This window comes from Nelumbo nucifera, chromosome 7 (assembly GCF_055504915.1).
Source record: "Nelumbo nucifera cultivar China Antique chromosome 7, China Antique-T2T, whole genome shotgun sequence".
NCBI classification, from domain to species: domain Eukaryota; kingdom Viridiplantae; phylum Streptophyta; class Magnoliopsida; order Proteales; family Nelumbonaceae; genus Nelumbo; species Nelumbo nucifera.
In genome coordinates, this window is record NC_142655.1 from 53,142,562 (window position 1) to 53,151,579 (window position 9,018).

The 9,018-nt window shown below is 48.3% G+C and overlaps 1 protein-coding gene across 1 annotated transcript; it reads left to right on the forward strand.

The window, feature by feature from the left end:
• Positions 1-6,396: 6,396 nt before the first annotated feature.
• LOC104610988 (Pentatricopeptide repeat (PPR) superfamily protein) lies at positions 6,397-8,720 on the forward strand. Its single transcript, XM_010277876.3, has one exon. The coding sequence runs from the start codon at positions 6,651-6,653 to the stop codon at positions 8,490-8,492; it is 1,842 nt and encodes a 613-aa protein (XP_010276178.1). The 5' UTR covers positions 6,397-6,650; the 3' UTR covers positions 8,493-8,720.
• Positions 8,721-9,018: the final 298 nt, after the last annotated feature.

The window sequence follows — 9,018 nt, forward strand, 5'->3', positions numbered from 1 at the left end:
CACTGAATTTGATGGCCCACTTCGTCAATCGTCCAGAGACCTCGGGTCTGAGTAGTACTTGCCTCAAGGGTTTGTCAGTGAGGACGATGATGGTATGAACTTGGAAATACAGGCGGAGTTTGCGGGCCACAGTGACCAACTCATAGGCTAGCTTTTCTATCTCTGGATACCTTGTTTATGCTCCTTGCAATATCTACTAACATAGTAGATGGGTCGTTGGACCCGATCTGCTTCCTTTATCAATATCGGACTGACCACTTCGTTGCTCGCCGAGAGGTACAGTTCTAAAACATCGCCCTCTTTGGGCCGGGTCAACACTGGGATGCTGGCGAGGTATTTCTTGAGCTCGTCAAATGCGAGCTGGTAGTTCGGGTTCCACTTGAACCCTTTGCCTTTTCTTGCCTTGAAGAAGGGCAGGCAACGGTTTGCCGACTTGGACATGAAGCGACTCAGAGCGGCTATCCTGCCATTTAGCCTCTGAACCTCTTTTACTTTTCGAGGTGGTCTCATATCTAGGATGGCTTTTATTTTGTCCAGGTTGGCCTCAATACCGCGTCGGTTGACGATGTACCCTAGGAACTTACCCGAGGTGACATCGAAGACGCACTTGTTTGGGTTAAGTTTCATGCTAAATTGACGCAGAATTTGGAAGACAGAATGCAAGTCTTGTATTAATTCATGTGAAAATTGTGTCTTGACGACCATGTCGTCTACATAACATTCTATCTCCGTGCCAATTAAGGGCTGAAACAGCTTATTCACGAGTCTTTGGAAGGTCGCCCCAGCATTTTTCAGTCCGAAGGGCATGACCTTGTAGCAGTATAGGCCGAACTCGGTTATGAAGGTGGTTTTTTTCTCGTCGGACGGGTCCAACATGATTTAGTTGTAGCTTGAGTAGGCATCCAGGAAGCTTAGCAACTCGTGTCCCGAGGTCGCGTCCACTAGAAGGTCAATCCTGGGGAGGAGGAAGCAATCTTTCGGGCAAGCTCGATTCAGGTTGGTGTAGTCGACGCACATGCGCAACTTGTCATTTACCTTTTTTAACAGAACTGGGTTGGCTACCCAGCTCGGGTAATGAACTTCCCTTATGAAGTCTGCTGCGAGGAGCTTCTTGACCTCCTCATCGACTGCCCTCCAGCGTTCTAGGGCTAAGTTGTGTTTCTTCTGTCTAATGGGTCTGACTACAAGGTCAGTATTGAGCTTATGAGTTATGAGCATAGGGTCTATGACGGGCATTTCTGCCGCGGACCAAGTGAAAACATCTAAGTTACTGAGTAAGAAGTGTACCAGTTCGGATCGCAGGGGTTCTTCAAGGGATGCTCCGACCTGAAGTAGTCTGGCGGGGTCCTCTGTCGAGACAGAAATGAGAACAGTTTCCTCTGTTGGTGCAGCACGCTCCTCGTTCTGTTCCGTAGGTCGCTCTAGTTCAAGGTCGCTGGTTATCTTGGCCTTTCCCTTGAGGGTGGCAACGTAGCACTTGCGAGACTTGAGTTGGTCGCCCCGCACTACCCCGATGCCGAAGTCCGTTGGGAACTTCATGGCCAAATAGTAACTGGACACCACAACTTTTAAAACGTGGGTGATCGGCCCACCTACTATGGCATTGTAGGGGGAGGGGGTCGCGACCACCAAGAAATAGTGACTGAGTCTTACCATGCTAGGCCACGTGCTGACTTCCACAAGTACTGCGACCTTTCCTAGGGGTCTGACCTCTTCTCCGCTGAAGCCGACCAGTGGGGTGTTCGCGGGCTTCAAGTCACTCTCTCAGAACTAGAGCTTGTCGAAGGCTGCTTTAAAGAGGATGTCTGCCGAACTGCCAGAGTCAATGAGCACCCGTCGGACTTCGAAGTCGTTGAGGTAGTGGACTCTGTGTGCATCATCTTCGGTGAAGAATATAGGGTCTTCCATCCTAGGCCGCTTCGGGGGATTTTGTTCTTCTCTAGCGGCTCCCCGGGTTGACGCGCGAGCTGCTGCCGAGGTGCACCCTGCCACGACCGATCCCCCAACGATCACGTGGATTGTTCCCCGAATTGATCTTTCCTCCGGGGGCTGCTTCTGTGGTTCCGCTAGCCGGCTACAAGACTTGGGAGCATCTTTGCTGTGCTCTCCCTACTGACCTGGCTTATTACTATTATTATTATTATTGTGCTGTACAAAATTTCATAAATATCTGCGATGGATAAGTTCCTCTATCTCGTCGCGGAGATTATTACAATGTCCGGTGCTATGACCGTGATCCCTATGGAAACTGCAGTACAAGTTTTTATTCCTCTTGTTCGGGTTTCCCTTCAGATGAGATGGCCACTACACATATGGGGCGTCTTTGATCGTCATTAAGATCTCAGCCCACTTCGCGTTTAAGGGTGTGTAGTCTCTCCGAGCTGCTAAGGGAGCTCAGAACGGCTGGCTTGGCTTCGTCTCCCGAGCTGGGTCTTTCCTTCTTCTGTCATCTAGGTTGGAGGGCTCGCCTTCCCTCTTCCTTTTCTCGATCCCGCTTTCAGTCCTTTGGTTAAACTCCTCCTCTGTTCTCATGAATTTGTTCGTGAGCTTGAGGAATTCAGCCACGGTTGCGGGCTGGTTAACTACCATGTGCCACATGAACTCCCTGTGTGTCATCCTCTCTTGGCTGCCGCGAGCTGCACCGCGGGGTCCAGTCGTGGTATCTGTAAGCATGCGTCGTTGAACCGCTTTATGTAGCCCCGGATGGACTCTCCTTCTCTCTGGACTACTCTAAAGATGCTCTCCTCGGTTCTGGGGCACCGCTTGCTGGTAACGAAGTGCGCGGTGAAGACCTGCACAAACTGGGTCCAGCTTCTTATTGACCCGGGGGCCAGGTTCCTGTACCAGGTGCGGGCCACCCCCCTGAAGGTGGTAGTGAAGGCCACACACATGCAGGATTCGTTGGCCCTTGCCAGGTGCATTTGGGACTGGAAGGCATCAACGTGGTCATTGGGGTCGAAGGACCCATCATACTTGTCTAGAGAGGGGAGTTTGAAATCTCTGGGCATGGGGACTGCAAGGAGTTCTGATGAGAGGGGGGAAGGGACTAAGAGAATAGGGGCAGCTTTTACCTCGTCTGATCTTGTCTCTTCTTTAGCTCAGAGCTCGGGCAGGATGCGGGTGGAATTTCGGCGTCTTCGTTGCTGCTTAGAGGGCCTGGTATTGGCGTTGCTGGCTTCGGTAGTGTCGAGCTCGATGGGCCTGGACTGTTGGTAATTTGCTGACTTGAGCAGAAGATCAAACTTGGAGTGACGAGGTGTTGACTTGGCTGGCGAGGTTCCCGATCCGCCGGTGAGGTGCGAGGCGGGGGTGACTAGTCTTTCCCTCCTGCCCAGGGATGAGGCCTGGCTCTTGAAGGGGTTCTGAAGTTGGAAGACTTCTCCTCGGTGAAGGCATCTGCCCTGAGGGGAGGGCTTGGCCGACTTCGGAGCGGGGTGTCGAGGTGGAAGCTGTGGTTGGTTCAGAGGCAGTTGGGGGAACTGCTGTTGATAGTGATACTGAGAGATGTGGTGCAGTACTTGATGCTGATGGAGCTGATGCTGTTGGAACTGCTGCATTTGGGCTTGCATTGCCCGCATGCACTGCATCAAGTTATCAAACTAGCTTTGGCTAGTCGCTAGGGGGACAGCAATTGGTTCGGCAAAGGTTGTCTCGATAGGGAGAGGAAGGGGAATATTCACCGGTGCCACCATGTTTGGTGCGTTGAGGCTAGGGATTCCGTCCGTCGATAGGGGAACGGTGAACTGTCCTATGCACACAGTGGCGGGCTGGGGGTGTTCCCCTACAGCATTCAGTCGATGTTGTGCCTGCTGTTGCTAGGAGAAGCCATGGAAGCTAGGGTTTCTTTGAGAGAGAGGGAGAGAATTAGAGGTTAGGGGAGGCTTTTTGAAACATTCCCACAGATGGCGCCAAATGATGATGCGCAATCCGGTCTGTCCTAGCTGCCGGTTACCTCGCTTCTAACGAGATCGGAGGTGCCTAAAACAAGGAAGGAAATGGAGGCTTTCGGGGAGGAACCCGGTTGGAACACTTCGAAGCTTAAGTTAGTGTTCTTCATAAGGCAAGGGAAATGAGGAATTCTAAGATCAGAAAATGCAAGAATCACATACCCTCTTCTTTGTGGGATGGGGGCCTTTTATAATTACCCTGTACATTCACTTCCATGTCTCTGCCAGTTCGGGCATCATTACCTCTGCCAGATCGGGTCACTCCCTCTGCCAGATCGGGTCACTTCCTCTGTCAGTTGCCAGTTCGGGTGTCATAACCTCCACTGCCAGTTGTCAGTTCGGGTGTCATAACCTCCACTGTCAGTTGCCATGGCCGCCTCTGTCCGTCTGGGATGGCGGTGGTAGGTGGCCGTTGGATGGTGGCTGTCATGTGTCGGTCCCCTAATCAGTCAGGTGCACCGCCTCCGGGTACGGTTTCCTGGGCGTTAGGTTCGGTCTGTCCAGTCAGGCGACTTGGAGACGAAGTGGTGCGCGAGGTGAAGTCTTGAGTTCGGATAGAAGTATGACCCGAACTGTCCCTGGGCGGGCAGTTCGGTTTTTGCCTTTGGTGCTTGTAAGGCTCAAGACCTCGAAGGGAGAGCTCGGGACTCTTTAGTTCGGAGCTCGGGTTGCAGGTTCCTTCGAGGGAGCTCGGCTCTTTAGTTCAGAGCTCGGGTTGTGAGCCTGTTGTCGTGCCGAGCTGGCGTTTCTGCCAGGTCACCCTCGATTGCTTCCACGTGTCGCATGGCCAAGGGGTCGGGTCAAATCTTCCTCCATCAGTTCCTAATCGTAGAGTATCTTAACAACATGAGAACACTAACAATGATTTTCACTCTGTTGTTATCATTTGAAGAGATGTTGGAGTTTCATAAAGGTTAAGCTCTTCATAAGGTTGTGTTTGGCAGTGATGCAAATCCCATATCAATGCTATATTGCGCTCCAATTCGATTTTGTAGACGTTTGGTAGAGATGCAAATAAACTTCAACAATCGATGCAAAACTTTTACATCGAAAATCAATGGAAAGTTTACATGAATCTTATTGATGCAAAGTTTTCCTCTCTTCTCCATGGAAAATTAATAGTACTCCCCTTCTACATTTTCAAAGAACTTATCCAGGTTGACTCCCACGGTTTCCATCTGTACATCACCACCACTGACATGTCAGAGTATAGTTGCTTGAGACCAAAACTGAGCTCAAAGAAGCGGAAGCATCCCTTGGGCAGCTCCCTCGATCAGATACACATTGTCTACCATTAGTAGCATAAGGATGAAGTAGAAAGACCAAATGGAGAGCTTCAATACATTGAGAGAGAAGATTGTCAAGGAATACAAGGAAACCGTGGAGCACAGATACTTCATGGCTGTTTCACAAGGTGATACAGAAGCAAGGGAGGGCAACAATGATGAAAATAGTATCAAAGATACAAGAGAGATGCAACAATGATGGACATAGCGGTATTAGTGCAAAGCTAGGGAGAGCAACTAGATGACATTGAGAGCCACTTTGTTCGTCAAGGATGGGAGAGATGCAACAATGGGCTTGCTTAGGGATCATCCTCGAAGTCTGGATTTTCTCCTTGTATAGGGAACATCTTCCGTACTTTTGTATTATTATTCACAAGAGATGTTTCCAATGCATGGTGGGATGTATCTGTGAGATTGGCGGTGTAAGGTGTGCTCTATGAGGAGCAGATCTCAATTCTCGTCATCCTCCTAGTAATTATCCTCGTCATAATGATTATTGTGCAGAACCGGTGTTTGTGTTGTTATGCACCATACCAAAAGAGTTTAAAACAATTTCAACACCCGGTCCCATATTGCATTCAACTGAACCAGAGGAGTCATCATTTCTGAATTGAGATCTGCTCCTCAAATTGACCTCACAACCACATCCCACCATGTATTGAGAACATCTCCCATAAGTAATAACATATAATTGCGGGCCGGAGATGTTCCTGGTGTGCGGTTGGTATATCATATATGCTATGAGGCCAGTGGGAGGAGTAGATCTGGACTCATCATTTGCACTAGGGGTGGCTATGAGCCAAGCTTTTCATAAACTATTTAAGCTCGGCTCGTGAAAAGCTCGGCTTGACTTGGTTTAAACCGAGTTCAAACCTAATAAAACTCAGCTCGTAAGGCTCATGAGCCTAATTGAACTTCTACGTACATACATACATATTTAAATAAAAATATTTTTTATATATAATTTTTATTTTTATAAAACACTTGACTTATGGTACTTGAACCCAACTCGACCTCAAGTCTCTAATTGGAGCCTCATACTTTCTTGGTGAGTCGAGAGTTTGGTTCGACTTGAATCCACCCGGACCACCCCTAATTTGCATCGTACAAATATATATTGATTTGAGAATATAATACGGTAAGTTACATCACACGCAATTCCATGCCAACCTTAAGGGAAGGAGTACATATTTGTATTTGTATTTGTACGGTTAGGGGTAGAGTTGATAAATTGTCTGGAAGTGTAACTATTGAATTCGAGCTGATGTTCGTTGCCCGAGCCCGTTATTCGAACTTCATGCTTTTCTGCGAAATCGAGACCGGAATTCGAGTCTCATGTTTTTCTGCCATTGGCCATCATCATCATTGCCAGTTGTCACAGTCGGAATAAATGGATACTTGAACCGGCAAGAAGTAGATGTGCGGCATGAGCGGCGGCAGCTCATGGAACACTCGGTTGAGAGAGCTGGCCAAAGAGGGCCTCTTCAAGGAGGGTCTCCAGCTTTACCGCCAAATGCTCCGCTCCGGAGACAGTCCCAATGCTTTCTCCTTCCCATTCGCTTTGAAGGCATGTGCAGCTCTGTCTCTCCCTCTCTCCGGCGCACAGCTTCACTGCCATGTTGTCAAGACAGGGTGCGACCCCGAACCATTTGTTCAGACCTCATTGATCTCTATGTACTGCAAATGCTCTCTTGTTGAGAATGCTCGCCGCTTGTTCCAACAAAGTCCCCAATCAAGAAGGCTCACTGTTTGTTACAACGCACTCATAGCTGGCTACTCTCTTAATTCTCAATTTTCGGCTGCTTTATTGCTTTTTCGCGCCATGCGGAGAGCTGGTGTTATGTTCAATGCCATCACGATGCTTGGGTTGATCCCTGTGTGCACCGTCCCTCTGGACCTTGACTTTGGCATGTCGCTCCACGCCTGCAATGTTAAATGCGGCGTGGACGCGGACCCATCCGTCGGGAATTGTCTACTAACCATGTATGTCAGATGTGGTTCGGTTGATGTTGCAAGAAAGCTCTTTGACGCAATGCCTGAGAAGGGTTTGATCACGTGGAATGCGATGATCTCTGGGTACGCTCAGAATGGTCTCGCTTCCCATGTTTTGGATCTTTATCACAAGATGGAATCGGTTGGAATGGATCCTGACCCTGTTACATTTGTTAGTGTTCTCTCCTCTTGTGCTCATCTTGGAGCCCAGAGTGTAGGCCGCGACATTGAGTGGCGGATTTTAAGCAGAGGGTTTGATTTCAATCCTTTCCTAACGAATGCCCTTATAAACATGTACGCCCGTTGTGGAAATTTAGCTCGAGCGCGCATGCTATTTGACGAGATGCCTGAGAAGACCCTCGTCTCATGGACTGCAATCCTTGCTGGGTACGGAATGCATGGGCAGGGAGAGACTGCTGTACATCTTTTCAACGAGATGTGTGGAGTTGGAATTCAACCTGACGGTGCAGCATTTGTGAGTGTCCTGTCTGCGTGCAGCCATGCAGGGTTAACGGACAAGGGTTTGGAGTACTTTTCGGAAATGAAGAGGATTTATGGGATCAATCCAGGCCCAGAACATTATGCATGTGTGGTGGATCTTCTAGGACGGGCTGGCCAGCTTGAAGAAGCAAGAGAGCTCATTTACTCGATGCCAGTAAAACCTGACGGTGCGGTGTGGGGTGCCCTCTTAGGTGCATGTAAGATCCATAGAAATGTTGAGCTGGCGGAGTTAGCTTTTGAGAGGGTCGTAGAGCTTGAACCAACGAATGTTGGATACTACGTACTGTTATCTAACATTTACTCTGAGGTAGAGAATTTGGAGGGGGTGGCAAAGGTCCGAATAATGATGAGGATGCGGAACCTTAGGAAGGGACCAGGATGTAGCTACATGGAACTCAAGAAGAAGGTTCACCTATTCTTAGCTGGGGGTAGAGATCATCCTCAGGCCAAGGAGATATACAGCATGTTGGATGGGTTAGAGGATTTAGTGAAGGATAGTGTTGGGTCTAAAAACAAGGAGAGAAGAGTTGAGGAAGTTTTGGCAGGGACTGGGGTTCACAGTGAGAAACTGGCAATTGCATTTGGGCTTCTAAACACTCAACCTGGAACGGAGCTAGTGGTGATTAAGAACCTAAGGGTGTGTGGAGACTGTCATGTGTTTATAAAGATGGTTAGTAAGATTGTGGACCGCAAGATTGTTGTTAGAGATGCAAGTCGCTTCCACCATTTCAGGAATGGAGTCTGTTCTTGCAATGATTATTGGTGAAGGGTATTGCTTGAATTGGTCATGTTGCCTTGTTTTTTAATGAGCGATAAGGGTGCTGATTTAAATCTCAATTGGAATCGTTGTTCTCGTGGAATAATTGAGCTCAACAGGCACCTTATTGTGGCAGAGTTGTGTTAGGGCATAGAGTTCTTCATGGGATCAAACTCCATGACCCTGTTATATATCCATTTATACAGTCACCAACCCAACTAGTGTTCTCAAAATAAATTTTGTGAACTGTTATAATCCCATGATCCCATCATATTGCTAGCTGAGAATTGGTTGGAAGAACAGCTGAAACTGATCAATTATTGGACACACACACAAGGGCCATCTACAGGAGCAAATGGCAGACCAAGGAACAGTGGTCGTCTTTAGAGGAGAATCATCATATCAGTTTTGATCCACATGAAAGGTAAGTTATAGTAATTTCTTTTGATTCTAACATGTTCAGCAGAAAAATCTTCTTGATTAGGCATTGGTTAGACTCATTTTGTGCTTCAGAAGGGTACCAATAAAGTTCTTG